Source organism: Salmo trutta, chromosome 2, assembly GCF_901001165.1.
Source record: "Salmo trutta chromosome 2, fSalTru1.1, whole genome shotgun sequence".
Lineage (NCBI taxonomy): Eukaryota > Metazoa > Chordata > Actinopteri > Salmoniformes > Salmonidae > Salmo > Salmo trutta.
In genome coordinates, this window is record NC_042958.1 from 17,919,341 (window position 1) to 17,938,137 (window position 18,797).

At 43.6% G+C, this 18,797-nt stretch overlaps 1 protein-coding gene across 4 annotated transcripts; it reads left to right on the forward strand.

Annotated features, from left to right (window-relative positions):
- The first annotated feature begins 8,080 nt into the window (after window positions 1-8,080).
- On the forward strand, window positions 8,081-17,026 carry LOC115152385 (palmitoyltransferase ZDHHC20). 4 transcript variants are annotated; one of them, XR_003867475.1, is made up of 14 exons: window positions 8,081-8,215; window positions 8,839-8,865; window positions 9,049-9,143; window positions 9,355-9,475; window positions 9,610-9,679; window positions 9,801-9,833; window positions 9,935-10,055; window positions 10,748-10,783; window positions 11,008-11,140; window positions 11,616-11,742; window positions 13,104-13,193; window positions 13,384-13,484; window positions 13,567-13,636; window positions 13,731-17,026. XR_003867475.1 is itself a non-coding variant. In XM_029697223.1 (14 exons), the coding sequence occupies exons 1-13, from the start codon at window positions 8,098-8,100 to the stop codon at window positions 13,596-13,598; spliced, it is 1,086 nt and encodes a 361-aa protein (XP_029553083.1). In that variant the 5' UTR covers window positions 8,081-8,097; the 3' UTR covers window positions 13,599-13,636; window positions 13,731-17,026. The 4 variants fall into 4 exon arrangements, 3 of the variants coding, with proteins under 3 accessions (XP_029553083.1, XP_029553075.1, XP_029553092.1); XM_029697223.1 differs by having other exon boundaries at window positions 13,384-13,488; window positions 13,589-13,636; XM_029697215.1 differs by having other exon boundaries at window positions 13,589-13,636.
- The last annotated feature ends 1,771 nt before the right edge of the window (window positions 17,027-18,797 follow it).

Sequence of the window (18,797 nt, forward strand, 5' to 3'; positions counted from 1 at the left end):
AGCATGAGACGGAGTCTACAACCCACACAAGTGGCTCAGGTAGTGCAGCTCATCCAGGATGGTACATCAATGCGAGCTGTGGCAAGAAGGTTTGCTGTGTCTGTCAGCGTAGTGTCCAGAGCATGGAGGCGCTACCAGGAGACAGGCTAGTACATCAGGAGACGTGGAGGAGGCCGTAGGAGGGCAACAACCCAGCAGCAGGACCGCTACCTCCGCCTTTGTGCAAGGAGGAGCAGGAGGAGCACTGCCAGAGCCCTGCAAAATAACCTCCAGCAGGCCACAAATGTGCATGTGTCTGCTCAAACGGTCAGAAACAGACTCCGTGAGGGTGGTTTGAGGGCCCGACGTCCACAGGTGGGGGTTGTGCTTACAGCCCAATACCGTGCAGGATATTTGGCATTTGCCAGAGAACACCAAGATTGGCAAATTCGCCACTGGCGCCCTGTGCTCTTCACAGATGAAGCAGGTTCACACTGAGCACGTGACAGATGTGACAGAGTCTGGAGACGCCGTGGAGAACGTTCTGCTGCCTGGAACATCCTCCAGCATGACCGGTTTGGCGGTGGGTCAGTCATGGTGTGGGGTGGCATTTCTTTGGGGGGCGAGCACAGCCCTCCATGTGCTCGCCGGAAGTAGCCTGACTGCCATTAGGTACCGAGATGAGATCCTCAGACCCCTTGTGAGACCATATGCTGGTGCGGTTGGCCCTGGGTTCCTCCTAATACAAACAATGTTAGACCTCATGTGGCTGGAGTGTGTCAGCAGTTCCTGCAAGAGGAAGGCATTGATGCTATGGACTGGCCCGCCCGTTCCCCAGACCTGAATCCAATTGAGCACATCTGGGACATCATGTCCATCCACCAACGTCACGTTGCACTACAGACTGTCCAGGAGTTGGCGGATGCTTTAGTCCAGGTCTGGGAGGAGATCCCTCAGGAGACCATCCGCCACCTCATCAGGAGCATGCCCAGGCGTTGTAGGGAGGTCATACAGGCACGTGGAGGCCACACACACTACTGAGCCTCATTTTGACTTGTTTTAAGGACATTACATCAAAGTTGGATCAGCCTGTAGTGTGGCTTTCCACTTGAATTTTGAGTGTGACTCCAAATCCAGACCTCCATGGGTTGATAAATTGGATTTCCATAGATTATTTTTGTGTGATTTTGTTGTCAGCACATTCAACTATGTAAAGAAAAAAGTATTTAATAAGATTATTTAATTCATTCAGATGTAGGATGTGTTATTTTAGTGTTCCCTTTATTTTTTTGAGCAGTATAGTTTACTTAACTAAAGCTACTTATAAAAAAAGTGTTGACTCCAAACTTCTTTGTGAAAAATGATAATATCATCTAAAATGTCATAGAATACTAATTGCAAGAACAGATCACTCTGTAGTCAGAGGTTAACAGAATGTGTAATTTATCCTATTAAACACAAAACTATGTTTCAAGTGAGAATTTTGCAGGTCAGATGCCTGAAAAAGAAAGGAAATTCTTGCCTACTTCACCCATATTTTAATTTAGCCCAAAACGTTGTTAGTAGCTCCAGTAGTAATGAACTACTGAAAACAATACAAATGTTTGAATTTAGTTCAACTATCACCAAGCTACTGCAAAATGTAGTTCACTTACTAGTTGAACTATATTTAGTTCACTACGTCCCAACAGTGCCATATAGTATTCATATTCATCATTTTTTATCCCTTTTTCATGATATCCAGTTGGTAGTTACAGTCTTGTCCTATCGCTGCTCCCGTACAGACTCGGGAGCAGCGGGTCTTAGGTGTCTCCAACCGTGAGTCTTGGACATACATGGTTTGAACTGTTAAGTACGTACATAATGTATCAAAGCCTAGTGTGAATACCCGGCCACTCAAATAAAATAAAATGTTATTAGTCACATGCGCCGAATACAACAGGTGTAGACCTTACAGTGAAATGCTTACTTACAAGCCCCTAACCGACAGTGCAGTTTAAAAAAATACGGATAAGAATAAGAGATAAAAGTAACAAGTCATTAAAGAGCAGCAGTAAAAAATAACAATATATTCAGGGGGGTTAGTTGAGGTAGTATGTACATGTAGGTAGAGTTAATTAAAGTGACTATGCATAGATGACAACAGAGTGGCAGTGGTGTGGAGGGGGGGGGGAGTCTATGACAGGGAGAACAGTCTATGACTAGGGTGGCTGGAGTCTTTGACAATTTTCACTCAAAACGGTGGGTGTGATATTTACACCCTGGTGTGAAGTCACGTGGGTGTGATATTCACATCCTAGTTTGAAGTCCCGCCCCCCTCATAAATCAACGAGGTGTGAAAGATAGTTTGACATAAGCGACCCTACAATAACTACTAACGTGTGTGGGAGTGTTGGTATAGTGTGCGTGAGTAAATACATAGTGTGCGTAGAGTCAGTGCAAGATAGAGTCATTGTAGATAGTCCGGGTACCATTAATTGACAATTTAGCTGTCTGGCTATTTAGCAGTCTTATGGCTTGGGGGTAGAAGCTGTCTCGGAGCCTGTTGATCCAAGAGCCGATGCTCCGGTACCGTTTGCTAAATGGTAGCAGAGTGAACAGTCTATGGCTTGGGTGCCGGGAGTCTTTGGCAATTTTTCGGGCCTTCCTCTGACACCGCCTGATATAGAGGTCCTGGATGGCAGGGAGTTCGGCCCCAGTAATGTACTGGGCTGTCCGCACCACCCTCTGTAGAGCTTCGCGGTCAAGGGGGGTGAATTTGCCATTCCAAGTGGTGAATGCAGACAGTCAAGATGCTCTTGAAGATGCAGCTTTAGAACTTTTTGAGGATCCGAGGGCCCATGCCAAATCTTTTCTGCCTCCTGAGGAGGAAGAGGCGCTGCCGTGCCCTTTTCACGACTGTGCGGGTGTGTGTGGACCATGTTAAGTGCTTTGTCGTGACGTGACTATCATTAATGTTATGACATGCTATTTATCGAATAATGAACTATGTTTAAATATTACGTGATTAAATTAATCACGTAACAATTAACTCATTAGTAACTTCGGGCACCACGGGAAAAGTTTGTTTAATGAGTTACCGTTTCCCAAATTAACAAAAAAAATATCAGAATCTCGATATCATAGCAGTCAATCATTTCCTCATATCAGCGTCATTCTGAACGTCGCATATTCCTTTAAATCTGCACAAACCCGGGTCTCACTAATCATTCCGTACCACACAAATTGAGTTGATTTTTTTTTACTTACAAGCTAAATGATAACATAAGATACACATACACACACAGTCTAGGTTATTGATTAGAACTTAATACAATGACGACAGGTCCCTAGCGGACCAACACAATATGACACGTTACACAAGATGGAGATTTAAATAAAGAGAGAGAGAGAGCAAGAGAGAAAAGCTACACTTGGATACATTTGTAAACCATGCTTAGTTTAGCCCTAGTACCTTCCCCCGAACTGCCGCTTTTATGGGTAAGAAGTGTAATGCATGTATTTACGTGTAGAAGGTCTCTGTTGGATATCTTCGGATGGCCTGGTCTTTCGTCCTCGAGTGTAAGTCTCTGATTGTCCACAAGATGTCACAATGTCCTTTCTCTTATGTGTCTGTTTCCTTGCACTCGTTCTGTAAGAGTGGTCTTCTCAGGACTGCTAATCAGCCGTGTAGATGATTCCAGCGTGGAAATAAGAGCAGTGTAGGCAAACGATGACTTGAAGAGAATAACTGCTTGCTTGAATTCACCTTCTTAGATACAGTACTTAAGACAGCTACTCAACCGTAGCATTGATTGTTAAGAGGTTCCTTTGTCTTCTTCAACCTTGTGTTGCGTTTCGGGGTCGTGACTAATCGTAAACCTTGGCTGCAGTGCCTGGTCTTCTAGTCTAGTATGTTAATTCTGAACTCACATGCTTTATACCCTCAGGTAAAAAGGGGCATTTCCGTCTTTATGACATGCTTTCTGGGTTCCCTGGGGGTGTCTTATCGTCACAAAAACATTCTCTTTAATCTGGATATTTTCTACACAACGTAAAGTATGTAAACATCATATACACATTATGAAAACTCTTCAAGTTACAATGTTTTCGTTATAAAGTCTTCATTTAACTTTTAATAACATCGTAAAATAAACATTAATATTCATATTCCATCCATCATTATTCCCACCCATTCAGATGATGAAATATAATGTCCCAGAGTCCATTTATTTGATGTTCTAGTTCAGGGTTGGAAACTCTTCATAAGGCACAAAGACATTCCAGACACCCAAACTAGGCGTCATAAAACCCCCACCTTCAACCCTCTCCCCCTCTGCGGGAGAGATATCTCTGTAGAGCGGATCCACTGTAACCTGGTCCTCATAGGCCAGTCATGACACCTTAGTGATGTGGATTCTAAGGAACTTGATGCTCTCGACCCGCTCCACTACAGCCCTATTGATGTGGATGGGGGCGTGCTCACCCCTCTTTCTCCGATAGCTCACAATCAGCTCCCTGGTCTTACTGATGTTTAGGGAGAGGTTGTTGCACTGTCACCCCACTGCTAAGTCTCTGAACACCTCCATATAGGCTGTCTCATCGCCGTCTGTAATCAGGCCTACCACCATCGTGTCGTCAGCAAACTTGATGATGGTGTTGGAGTTGTGCATGGCCATGCAGTCGTGGGTGAACAGGGGGTACAGGAGGGGACTAAGCACACACCCCTGAGGGGCCCCTGTGTTGAGGTTCAGCGAGCCAGAGGTGTTGTTGCCTACCCTTACCACCTGGGGCCGGCCCATCAGGAAGTCCAGGATCCAGTTGTAGAGGGAGAGGTTCAGTCTCATGGTGCCATCCTGGAGCATCAGCAGGCGTGGAGTGGGTTGAAGCCCAGTTTGAGACAAAGTTGAAAGTAGCTTGGGCTTTGCTTGTAATCCCGTAGATCTGCTCAGTTCGGCCTTCAATGAGTAGACAACCTCCCCATGAAGGCCTTTATAGGATGATGGCATGACTCTGACGACGAATGTGAAAAGTGCATTTCAGGACATTATGTACAGTTGAAGTCGGAAGTTTACATACACTTATGTTGGAGTCATTAAAACTCATTTTTCAACCACTCCACAAATTTCTTGTTAACAAACTATAGTTTTGGCAAGTCGGTTAGGACATCTACATTGTGCATGACACAAGTCATTTTTCCAACAATTGTTTACGGACAGATTATTTCACTTATAATTCACCGTATCACAATTCCAGTTGGTCAGAAGTTTACATACACTAAGTTGACTGTGCCTTTAAACAGCTTGGAAAATTCCAGAAAATTATGTCATAGCTTTAGAAGCTTCTGATAGTCTAATTGACATCATTTCAGTCAATTGAAGGTGTACCTGTGGATGTATTTCAAGGCCTACCTTAAAACTCAGTGCCTCTGCTTGACATCATGGGAAAATCAAAAGAAATCAGCCAAGACCTCAGAAAAACATTGTAGACCTCCACAAGTCTGGTTCATCCTTGGGAGCAATTTCCAAATGCCTGAAGGTACCACGTTCATCTGTACAAACAATAGTACGCAAGTATAAGCACCATGTGACCACGCAGCCATCATACCGCTCAGGAAGGAGACGCATTCTGTCTCCTAGAGATGAACATACTTTGGTGCAAAAAATGCAAATCAATCCCAGAACAACAGCAAAGCACCTTGTGAAGATGCTAGAGGAAACAGGCTCAAAAGTATCTATATCCACAGTAAAACGAGTCCTATATCGACGTAACCTGAAAGGCCACTCAGTAAGGAAGAAGCCACTGCTCCGAAACTGCCATAAAAAAGCCAGACTACGGTTTGCAACTGCACATGGGGACAAAGATCGTACTTTTTGGAGAAATGTCCTCTGGTCTGATGAAACAAAAATAGAATGTCTAGGCCATAATGACCATCATTATGTTTGGAGGAAAAAGGGGGAGGCTTGCAAGCCGAAGAACACCATCCCAACCGTGAAGCACGGGGGTGGCAGCATCATGTTGTGGGGGTGCTTTGCTGCAGGAGGGACTAGTGCACTTCATAAAATTGATGGCATCATGAGGATGGAAAATTATGTGGCTATATTGAAGCAACATCTCAAGACATCAGTCAGGAAGTTAAAGCTTGGTCGCAAATGGGTCTTCCAAATGGACAACGACCTCAAGCATACTTCCAAAGTTGTGGCAAAATGGCTTAAGGACAACAAAGTTTTTATTTTTTATTTTTTATTTCACCTTTATTTAACCAGGTAGGCAAGTTGAGAACAAGTTCTCATTTACAATTGCGACCTGGCCAAGATAAAGCAAAGCAGTTCGACAACATACAACAACACAGAGTTACACATGGAGTAAACAACATACAGTCAATAATACAGTAGAAAAAAAAATAAGACTATATACAATGTGAGCAAATGATGTGAGATAAGGGAGGTAAAAGCAAAAAAAGTCAAGGTATTGGAGTGGCCATCACAAAGACCTGACCTTAATCCTATAGAAAGTTTGTGAGCAGAACTGAAAAAGCGTGTGCGAGCAAGGAGACCTACAAACCTGACTCAGTTATTACTCTGTCAGGGGGAATGGGCCAAAATTCACCCAACTTGTTGTGGGAAGCTTGTAGAAGGCTACCCGAAACATTTGACCCAAGTTAAACAATTTAAAGGCAATGCTACAAAATACTAATTGAGTGTATGTAAACTACTGACCCACTGGGAATGTGATGAAAGAAATAAAAGCTGAAATAAATCATTCTCTCTACTATTATTCTGACATTTCACATTCTTAAAATAAAGTGGTGATCCTGACTGACCTAAGATAGGGAATTTTTACTTGGATTAAATGTCAGGAATTGTGAAAAACTGACTTTAAATGTATTTGGCTAAGGTGTATGTAAACTTCCGACTTCAACTGTAGGTAGGCTACATATTGTCATGTAATTTAACTGTAATCCAAAATGTATTACAGTGAGTGAATAGAACTTACTTTTTAGGAATCAGAAAAGAACAGGGGTACTCATGGCAGGTTCAGTAATGTTCCTGCCTGTAAAACACACATACAGGCACACACACTTCTGCAGTCACTTAAATACCATAAGAAGCCATTTAATCGAATGATATAGCCTACAATAAAATAAACATTTGTCGCTCTGTTCAAATCAAACCTTACAGTGAAATGCTTACTTACAAGCCCTTAACCAACAATGCAGTTTTAAGAAAAATTTGTGTTAAGTAAAAAATAAAAGTAACAAAAAATTAGAGCAGCAGTAAAATAACAATAGCGAGGCTATATACAGGGGGTACCGGTACAGAGTAAATGTGCGGGGGCACCGGTTAGTCAAGGTAATTGAGGTAATATGTACATGTAGGTAGAGTTAAAGTGACTATGCATAGATAGTAAACAGAGAGTAGCAGCATCGTAAAAGAGTGGGAGGGGGAGGGTGGACAATACAAATAGTCTGGGTAGCAATTTGATTAGCTGTTCAGGATTCTTATAGCTTGGGGTAGGATCTGTTAAGAAGCCTTTTGGACCTTGACTTGGCGCTCTGGTATCGCTTGCCGTGCGGTAGCAGAGAGAACAGTCTATGGCTGGAGTCTTTGACAATTTTTAGGGCCTTCCTCTGACACCGCCTGGTATAGAGGTCCTGGATGGCAGAAAACTTGGCCCCAGTGAGGTACTGGGTCGTACGCACTACCCTCCGTAGTGCCTTGAAGTCGGAGGCCGAGCAGTTGCCATACCAGGCAGTGATGCAATCAGTCAGGATGCTCTCGATGGTGCAGCTGTAGAACTTTTTGAGGGTCTGAGGACCCATGCCAAATCTTTTCAGTCTCCTGAGGGGAATAGGCTTTGACGTGCCCTCTTCACGACTGTCTTGTTGTGTTTGGGCCATGATAGTTTATTGTTGATGTGGACACCAAGGAACTTGAAGCTCTCAACCTGCTCCACTACAGCCCCACTTTAGGGGCGGGAAAACAACTAGTTGGCTGTACAGGCCAGCTTTGCTAATAGGACTGCACTTGCATGTGTGGGACACTTGCGCACTCTACCGGGAGACGAAGGGAATTGCACATGAGAGTTTGGTACGTGACGTCACGCAAACACTCCCTTCGGTTTGGTGGAAGAGTAAAGATGGCGCCCACCCACGTATTGAGATGCTGTCAACGGGGCTTAGCTTGGATACCTGTGATTTTTATCGCCCTAGTCGTATGTTGGTCTTACTATGCGTACGTCGTAGAGCTCTGCATTTGTAAGTATCACAAAAAATGCTTTTCACTGCGAGTGTCGTTGTGTTATGGTTGATATTTGTGCTAGCTAGCTAACGTTAGCTGGTCACAGGAAGTGAATGGAGCGACTGCTGCTAGATAAAAGGCTTGGCTAGTTAGCTAGTTTGATCCTGCCAATGTAGCGCTATAGCTAGCCAAATAATCTGTCTCTGTAGCTACCCGTTAGCGAGCTAGCGAATTAAACTGTTAAATTTTAGCACTTCATTAAAAGCTATCATACATTAGTACAACGATAGCCTACCAATCTCAGTTATCTGTTATTCTGTCGACATCTTGACAGATGTAGAGAACTGTTCACATTATTTTCTACCTGCAACAATGTACCTAAGTAAAAGACGAAGAAGCAAAGATAGAGAATGCTTATTATTTGTTTCAAGTGGGTGTGGCTGCCCTCTCCTTCCTGTGCATTGATGGCCAAGAACTGGACAGGTGAAAGCTTGCCAGGAATGCAAGAAAAATAATGAGCCATTCAACAATGTCCACAGGAATGTGTCTTGTTGTTGCTAGCTGCATACAGTATGTCTGACACCCACAACATACACCAGATGCAAACTTGACATTTATTTCATCTCCTTCCGCCCTGCAGTCACCATCCCCAGCATAGCAGAAAAGAGTAAGTAGTGGCTATTGGATGGGATTGATTTCTACTGTTTGATTGGCTTTTACTGAAATGGGCCCATTTGCTGCTCATTGAGATTGTTGCTTGACCAATGCATGTGCAGATAGTCAAAATATGAATATCTGCTATGTTGAAGCCAGGTGTGAATGTGTCTCTGACTCTCTGTGTCTCTTACAGTCATCTACATGGTGTTCTTCCATCTGTCCTTCGTCATGTTTGTGTGGTCCTACTGGAAGACCATCTTCACCAGGCCAGCCAACCCCTCCAAAGAGGTACCCTGCCTTTTAGATACCTGCCCTGAAACATCCACAATGCAGTAGCTCACAGCTCCACTGGGTAGATGTCTATGAGTAGATTTATTCCAATGACACAGGTGGATGGACAATGTTGCTAAGGGACTAACCATAATTGAAGTTATTTCCCTGTGTCTGTTTTGTTTATCTTTCCTCTCTCTCTCTTGCCGCCATCTTTCTCTCCTGTTAGTTCTGCTTGCCTAAGGCAGAGAAGGAGCAGTATGTGAAGGAGGAGAGACCAGAGTCGCAGCAGGAGATCCTGTGGAGGGCTGCTGCTAACCTGCCCCTCTACACACGCACCGGGGCTGGAGGTCTGTCTCTGTCTTTTCTTGTCTATCTATGTTTGTGTGTGTGTGTGTCTGTCTGTGTCTCTCTCCCAGTTGATTGATCCAGCCCTGGCCGTTGAGTGTGTAGCTTATCAGTTGGATTGATGTGTTGTGTACAGCGATCCGCTACTGTGACCGGTGTCAGGTGATTAAACCAGACCGCTGCCACCACTGTTCTGCCTGCGACATGTGAGTCTGCTACTTCCTGTCTCCTCTCCTCTTTCTTCCAGTCTTGCTTTTCCTGTTGAATGGCCTGATTCAGAATGTTTTTTTTATTCTTCTTTCTCTTCTCTCTTCTTCCATGTATTAGGTGTGTGCTGAAGATGGACCATCATTGCCCCTGGTATGTTGTCTGTTTCCTCACATCCACAGTAGATCATAGTATTCTAATGTTCAGAGGAAGTCTGATCATAACTCAACTTACTTTCTCTCTCTCTCTCTCAGGGTGAACAACTGTGTGGGATTCTCCAACTACAAGTTCTTTATTCTGTTCCTGTGCTACTCTCTGGTGTACTGTTTGTTCATTGCAGCCACCGTACTGCAGTATTTCATCAAGTTTTGGACAGTGAGTAATGGTCTCACATTCACTGCAGCCTGCATCTGTTCTGGCATCCACTGCTTTGGTCTTGTTATTTCCCACCCACCCATACATTCATTCAGTGCTGCAGATGTTGGTGTGTGTGCGTGCTTTTTCCCACATGTAAGAGTGTGTGTGTGTGTGTGTGTGTGTGTGTGTTAAATGCTACTATTTCTGTTTGTTGTAACCGCTTGGATTGTCCCACATCCTGCTGCTTAACACCTCACCTCACCCTCACAGCTGTACTGCTTCACTGTTATGCAGCTTTCTTTCTTTTGTCCTTCCTCTTCCCCACCTTCCGCTCCTTGTTCTCTTAGTTCTTAGTTGGCCTCCCTCCCAGCTTTTCACATTTTGCTCTCCCTCTGACCCCCCCTCTTTCTCTCACACAGACATTATTATTGTTCTCTGTTCTGTCTACCCCACTCCTCTCCCTCTGTTCATTTCTACCATGTCCTCCTGTCCATGTCATCTCACCAGCCCTGACCCTGCCTGCTCCTCTGTCCTCTTTTAACACACCTTCTCTCTTTCTTCCACCTCATTTTCTTTCACCCCAGGTGACTCCTATTTGATCCCTGAACCCTTTTCCAACACTTCACCACCTCCCCCTCAATCTCTACCTTTCCCTCCCTCCGTCTGACCTCTTCTGGTGTCTAACAGTCTTGTCTCTGTTTGTACTAAAGCTTTGCCGGAGGAAATCGGCAGAGAACTGCCCCAAGGTAACCCAGCCTCCAGAGCCTTAGTGTAGCTGTTGCAGGGCATGAAGTGCACCTGTGGATGTTATGTGATGGCGTCGTGTGTGTGCTGTGTTTTGTTGTGTTAACATGGTTATCAAAGCACCCGGCCTCTCTCCCTCTCTCTCACCACCACCCCTCCCTCCATGTGGTTTTTGACATTGACTCTCCCTCTCTCTCTTTTTCTCTTCTCCTCCTCTCCTCCCCAGAATGAGCTGCCAGACACTCACGCCAAATTCCATGTCTTGTTTCTCTTTTTTGTGGCGGCCATGTTCTGCATCAGCATTCTCTCCCTCTTCAGCTACCACCTGTGGCTCGTAGGAAAGAACAGGTCCACCATAGGTAACACACACACAGTCCCACACGCACTCTTTTTTTAAGGGCTCCCAAGTGGCGCAGCGGTCTAAGGCACTGCATCTCAATGCTAGAGGCGTCACTACAGACCCTGGTTCGATTCCAGGCTATATCACAACTGGCCGGGATTGGAAGTCCCATAGGGCGGCACACAATTGGCCTAGCGTCGTCCGGGTTTGGCTGGGGTAGGCCGTCATTGTAAATATTAATTTGTTCTTAACTTTACTTGCCTAGTTAAGTAAAGGTTAAAATAGAAATAACTCATGCACAGTCCCTCAACACACACACATACACTCACTCGCTCCTCAGACGCTCACTCACTCACCCTCTACCCCCCTCTTTCTCTCACTCACCATCTATCTACCTCTACCTCCCCTCTCTCTCCCTCTACCTCCCCTCTCTCTCCCTCTACCTCCCTCTCTACACCCCCCTCTCTACACCCCCCTCTCTCTCCCACCCTCAGAGGCGTTCAGGGCTCCAGTGTTCAGGACAGGTTCTGATAAGAACGGTTTCTCTCTGGGCTTTGGGAAGAACATCGCCCAGGTGTTTGGAGACGAGAAGAAGTTCTGGCTGCTACCCATCTTCACCAGGTTAGTGTGAGGGATGTCTCTAACCCAGAGTTCCAGTCTCTAACCCAGAGTTTCTCTTATCTTCTTTCTCCTCTCACAGTGTGTTGTGATACTGTGTGTTGTGATACTGTGTGTTGTGATACTGTGTGTTGTGATACTGTGTGTTGTGATACTGTGTGATGTGATACTGTGTGATGTGATACTGTGTGATGTGATACTGTGTGTTGTGATACTGTGTGTTGTGATACTGTGTGTTGTGATACTGTGTGTTGTGATACTGTGTGTTGTGATACTGTGTGTTGTGATACTGTGTGATGTGATACTGTGTGATGTGATGTGATACTGTGTGATGTGATGTGATACTGTGTGTTGTGATACTGTGTGATGTGATACTGTGTGATGTGATGTGATACTGTGTGATGTGATGTGATACTGTGTGTTGTGATACTGTGTGATGTGATACTGTGTGATGTGATACTGTGTGTTGTGATACTGTGTGATACAGTGTGATGTGATACAGTGTGATGTGATACTGTGTGATGTGATACTGTGTGTTGTGATACTGTGTGTTGTGATACTGTGTGATACTGTGTGTTGCGATACTGTGTGTTGTGATACTGTGTGATGTGATACTGTGTGATGTGATACTGTGTGATATGATACTGTGTGATATGATACTGTGTGATGTGATACTGTGTGTTGTGATACTGTGTGTTGTGTGTTGTGATACTGTGTGTTGTGATACTGTGTGTTGTGATACTGTGTGATGTGATACTGTGTGTTGTGATACTGTGTGTTGTGATACTGTGTGATGTGATACTGTGTGATGTGATGTGATACTGTGTGATGTGATGTGATACTGTGTGTTGTGATACTGTGTGATGTGATACTGTGTGATGTGATACTGTCTGTTGTGATACTGTGTGTTGTGATACTGTGTGATACAGTGTGATGTGATACAGTGTGATGTGATACAGTGTGATGTGATACTGTGTGATGTGATACTGTGTGATGTGATACTGTGTGTTGTGATACTGTGTGATACAGTGTGTTGTGATACAGTGTGTTGTGATACTGTGTGATGTGATACTGTGTGATGTGATACTGTGTGTTGTGATACTGTGTGTTGTGATACTGTGTGTTGTGATACTGTGTGTTGTGATACTGTGTGATGTGATACTGTGTGTTGTGATGTTGTGTGTTGTGATACTGTGTGTTGTGATACTGTGTGATGTGATACTGTGTGATGTGATACTGTGTGATGTGATACTGTGTGATGTGATACTGTGTGATGTGATACTGTGTGATGTGATACTGTGTGATGTGATACTGTGTGTTGTGATACTGTGTGATGTGATACTGTGTGATGTGTTGTGATACAGTCAGGGTGATGGACTGACGTTCCCATCACGGCTTGTCAACATTGACCCAGAACAGCCCACAGTCAGCTTGCAGCCAGAGGCCAATAAAAGGTAATAAAATATGATCAATAGGTCAATCAATGCCAACAAACGGTGGTCAGATCTATATGTATGTATATATATATATATATATATATATATATATATATATCTATCTATATATATATCGCATATATGATCTAAACATGTTCAGTAATGCATTATCAATCAGATGTTTTTAAATCGATTATTTTCTTCCCAGTATTGAAGACGTTCCGGCCAGTCCTCTCAGCGAGTCTCAGAACCATCTCCTTGGCAACGAGCAGCATGCCAACAACGTCACAGAACACCTGGAGAATGACAGTAGGTATCTGCTCACAATTGATCTGTAGGTTCTGCTCTGAATGGTATTGATGGTAGCTAATGGATAGTTTTGGTCATAAAGACCTCTGACCTGTGTGTTACAGCTGGGAGTGAGACCATCACAATCATCATGGAGAGGGAGTCATAACAAGGTGAGCCACCCAGAGTTCTGCCCGTGACTACATCTGTCTTCTATGAGGCTAGAATAAATCAACTAAATGTATCTCTCTGTCTCTCTCTTCTCAGGAGAAGAAACCAGCCATCTAATATGATGCCTTAAGTATACCACCGTTTTTTTTTTTTGGCACCATGGAAACAGTCTCCCAACGCGTCCCTGTAGTTCCGAAAATGTCACACTCAGCATAACCATGGAAACGGACTCCTTTCACGCATCACCATAGATATAGCCTCGTCTTTTAATCATCAGAAAGTTACACACAACTATTTATGCAGTTGCACAGAAGAACCACGCACAGCCTACTGTAAACATATATTTTTATTTTAGTTGATTGTGACCCGATTGTCCACCCAGGACTGTTAATGGATCTCAGCATCACTTGATGATGGCAGGAATAGTAATCAGTCTTCACACTTCAGAGTGGAGAATGCCTGTGCCAAAAGCTGACAGACTGGGTGTTAAATGGACCAGGGCTAAGGAAGGACCTGGACTGGGGGAAGACTAAATCTGAGCTGGGAAGTACTGGGACATAATAATTTTGTACAGATTTTTCACCCAACGTTTATAAAACGGATGCTATGAAGCTGGAAGATATCACCAAGACTGATAAAACTACATGGAAGAAACCAAATTTTGTTTACAAATAATTTAGGGGTGTTTGGTTTGTACCATTGATGGATGTTACAAGGGGTGCCTAAAAGACAACCTGGACTATACAAAGAAGACCCATTGGAGGGGATGCTGGACTAAACCAATTTTAAAGTGAAATGGGGGGTCTCCAACTGGGTTTTGATCATGTCATCACACAACATGGCGCATTTGCACTCTCAAGATTAAGTTTTAATATCCATCATGTGCTGCATTCTTCATGTCCAAAAACAGATTAAGAAAGGTGTGTCCTTGAGTGAGTGGGTGTGTGTGTGTGTGTGTGTAGTCAGATTTGTGAAGAGAGGGAAAGAGGGAGTGCCTGCATGGGTGTGGTATGTAGGCAGATTTGTTAGGAGAGAGAGAGTGTGTGCGTGCAGGCAGGTGCTTGCTGTAACTAACAGCCTAGAAGGATCAGCTTCAGATGTTAGTTGATGGATGGATTGATAGTTTGGTTTACATTCATTCACAAGCTGCTGAAGGGCATGTTATGTGACAGTATACAGTATAGCCTCAAGCTCCTCCTCAACAAGTTCTAGCTCATGGTCAAGTTATTACACGTCGATCAATGATTATTTTAACGCATCAGAGACTACAACCTTGAACATCCCCTTTTACGAAGGCTGTGTCTGAAATTACACCCTATTTCTCCATATAGTGTACTTTTGACCAGAGCTACATAGGATTTGTGGTTAAACTTGTGTGTTATATGGGGAATAGGATGTGATTTGAGATCAGCCCGAGGTCACCATTCATTGCCAAATAAAGGGCTGACCAATCAGCTGCTCTGACCTCTGAACTGGGAGTGTTTACAACACCTGATGCCATAGAATTAGAATCATAGACCATTGAATGGGAATGTCCATTTTAGTATTCTAGTCATTCTAGTTCTATGCTTGATACATCTCTGCTCTCACGTCATTGGCCTGTGTCATGGAAACCAAATTAAATTGCTATCGTTGTGACTTGATGTTTTTAAGGTTTACCCATATGTGCCCAGTGCCTACCTGTTGAGGTTTGGCCACCCTGCAGTACTGATGCTGGCCAGCAGGTGGCGACACCTCTCAGCTGTCTAGCAACCTTCTGTTGTACAGTACTTGTTGTTCCTCCAAAACGAGGTGCCTCACAGTTTAGGTCTAAAGTGGACCAGTATGTATCATATGCAGTAAGATTCCCTGTGATGTGAAAGTGTTCGAGGCTCAGTTTGTGTGAACTGTGAGGTGGTGGTGTAGTGTGTCCATGTGTCAAAACAGCTGTGATTGGAAGGTGTCAGAGACAGGGGTGGACAGAATCTGCGGGGGGGCATATTTTCCTCAACTGGTTTTAGATAAATGGAAAAGCGTTTCAAAACTTTACAGTTTTATCCTCAGTTGAAGTCAAAAGTGAAGACAACCGTTATAAAGGTATTGATATAGGACATTCCCCGTAGATTCCTCCTGGCCATAGCAATGTACAAGTTTACAGACCAGAGGTGTGGGGTATGTTAGTAGTAGGCCTAGGGGTGTGTGTCGTTGCGTATTGTGGTTTAAGTTCTGAATGTAATAAAGAGGCATAATGATGATATTTTATACAGTTATGGAACCCCTACCTCTAGGTTCTTGTGTAATTCTGGAACGATTGGACAGGTATAAGCAATATGGTGAAAAGCTACCACCATATTGCTTATATCTCTCCAGTCCTTTTGCATCTCGACAAGTGCTCTTGGTTGAAGGACAAGGGATCCAATTTGGAATGAGGCCTTTGAGTGTGTGGCCTTTTGAACCTCCTCTAGTTGTTCTTTCATTCTAGTTTGAACTCCTGACCCCGGCGACGGTCATTGTTTGTTTAGCTCCTCCCTCATAAGCCAATGAACCTGAGACAGGATTATTTCACTCAGAATGGTGACCTTGGTTATACTGAGGTAAGGTTGCTACCGGCCAAGGTTTATAAATTCACTCTGCTGGATCTCTGAATAGTCATCCCTGTGTTCTACACATTGTGTTCTAGAACCCATAATTAAAATGCAGTTTCTTTTCATATGGCCACTCTTTTTTCTACCTTATAGATTTACTTACAGCTACACTCTGAACTACTTGACCCAGAGACTAAGAGCTAGTTGTTTGACTTTAACTGGAGTGCTCTGTTTTAATTCTGGGAGAATACACTTCATTAAACATACGTGGCCTTTACATTAGATTTTGATCAAAGTCTGTGTAAATAACATGTGGCTAATGCTCAGCATGGAGCTCAGCTGTAAATGTGTTTATGGGGATAGATGGGAGGTTGTGGTGTTAAAACAGCCATATTATTTATACAACTAGATCCATTTAGTTTGACCCTACAAGACTCCATCAACCGTTCCCGCCATTATACCTGAATCCACAATAGTGACTCCTGTCAAAACGGAGGAAGATTCAGATCATTCTTGTCATATTTTAGGGGGGATGATTTGACTAACCCACACCCATGTGTCTTCTGCATGTACAGTGCAGATGTATTTGTACTCTGCTTATTGCAAGCTTTGATCTATAATTTTTTTCAATGTCATGTTTTACAAAGTGTACTGTGTGTAATATATATATATTGATAATGTAAAAAAAAAAAAAAAAAAACGGTGTCAGCCTATCTATTTTTCTTGTCTGATTTTAATTTTTCCTGTTCCTATTTTGTGAATGAAGTACATGCCTCTATAAACTATTAACGTGAAAAAAATAACAATAAATGTTTTTTAAAACCTCCAGACTGACACCATTCTCTTTTGGAAAGTATTCAGACCCTTTTCTACATTTTGTTACTTCACAGCCTTATTCTAAAATAAGTTAACAATTTTTCCCCCCTCATCAATTTACACTCAATACCCGGTAATGTCAATGTGAAAACAAGTTTGTATAATTTTTTGCACATAAATAAAAAAACAAATACCTTATTTACATAAGGATTCAGACCCTTTGCGATGAGACTCAATATTGAGCTCATCTGTTTCCAATGATCATCCTTGAGATGTTTCTACAACTAGATTGGAGTCCACCTGTGGTAAATTCAATTGCTTGGACATGATTTGGAAAGGCACACACCTGTCTATATAAGGTCCCACAGTTGACAGTGCATGTCAGAGCAAAAACCAAGCCATGAGGTTGAAGGAATTGCCCGTAGAGCTCTGAGAAAGGATTGTATCGGGGCACAGATCTGGGGAAGGGTACCAAAAAATATCTGCAGCAATTGAAGTCCTCAATCTTTCTTAAATGGAAAATTTTTGGAACCACCAAGACTCTTCCTAGAGCTGGCCACCCGGCCAAACTGAGCAATCGGGGGAGAAGGCCTTGGTCAGGGAGGTGACCCAATGGTCACTCTGACAAAGTTCTAGAGTTTCTCTGTGGAGATGGGAGAACCTTCCAGAAGGACAACAATCCCTGCAGCATTCCACCTATCAGGCCTTTATGGTAGAGTGGCCAGACTGAAGCCACTCCTCAGTAAAAGACACATGACAGCCTGCCTGGAGCTTGCCAAAAGGCATGTAAAGGACGCTCAGACCATGAAAAACAAGATTATCTGGTCTGATGAAACCAAGATTGAACTCTTTGGCCTGAATGCCAAGCGTCACGTCTGGAGGAAACCTGCCACCATCCCTACGGTGAAGCATGGCGGTGGCATTATCATGCTATGGGGATGTTTTTCAGGGTCAGAGACTGGGAGACTAGTCAGGATCGAGGCAAAGATGAACGGAGCAAAGTACAGAGAGATCCTTAATGAAAACCTGCTCCAGAGTGCTGAGGATCTCAGACTGTGGCAAATGCTCACCTTCCAACAGGATAAAGACCCTAAGCACACAGCCAAGGCACGCAGGAGTGGCTTCGGGACAAGTCTCTGAATGTCCTTGAGTGGCCCAGCCAGAGCCCGGACTTGAACCCGATCGAACATCTATGGCGAGACCTGAAAATAGCTGTGCAGCGAAGCTCCCTATCCAACCTGACAGAGCTTGAGAGGATCTTCAGAGAAGAATGGGAGAAACCCCCCCAAATGCAGGTGTGCCAAGCTTGTAGCGTCATAGCCAAGAAGACTCGAGGCTGTAATCGCTGCCAAAGGTGCTTCAACAAAGTACTGAGTAAAGGGTCTGAATACTTATGTAAAATCTTGACCTGTTTTTGCTTTGTCATTATTGTGTGTAGATTGATGAAGGAAAACATTTTTTTTAAATACATTTTAGAATAAGGCTGTAATGTGGAGAAAGTCAAAGGGTCTGAATACATTGTAACATGGCAAAGTAGTAATTTTCTTTTACAGCACGTAATTCACATACTACTAGAAAACTGCACATAGCAGTTTTCTGGTGCTCTAGAGTTTTTAACACTGCTCTAAAGACATTGGAATTCTCTGGTACTTTTGTATACTTTTTAGCCAGTAGTTCTGAAAGCAACACTCACAAGCCAAAAGTGGTCCCCAAAAATTGCCTAAATTACATATGTGCACCACGTCATTGCTCTCTTTCTCTCGCTCTGTTGTGTGTGCATCAT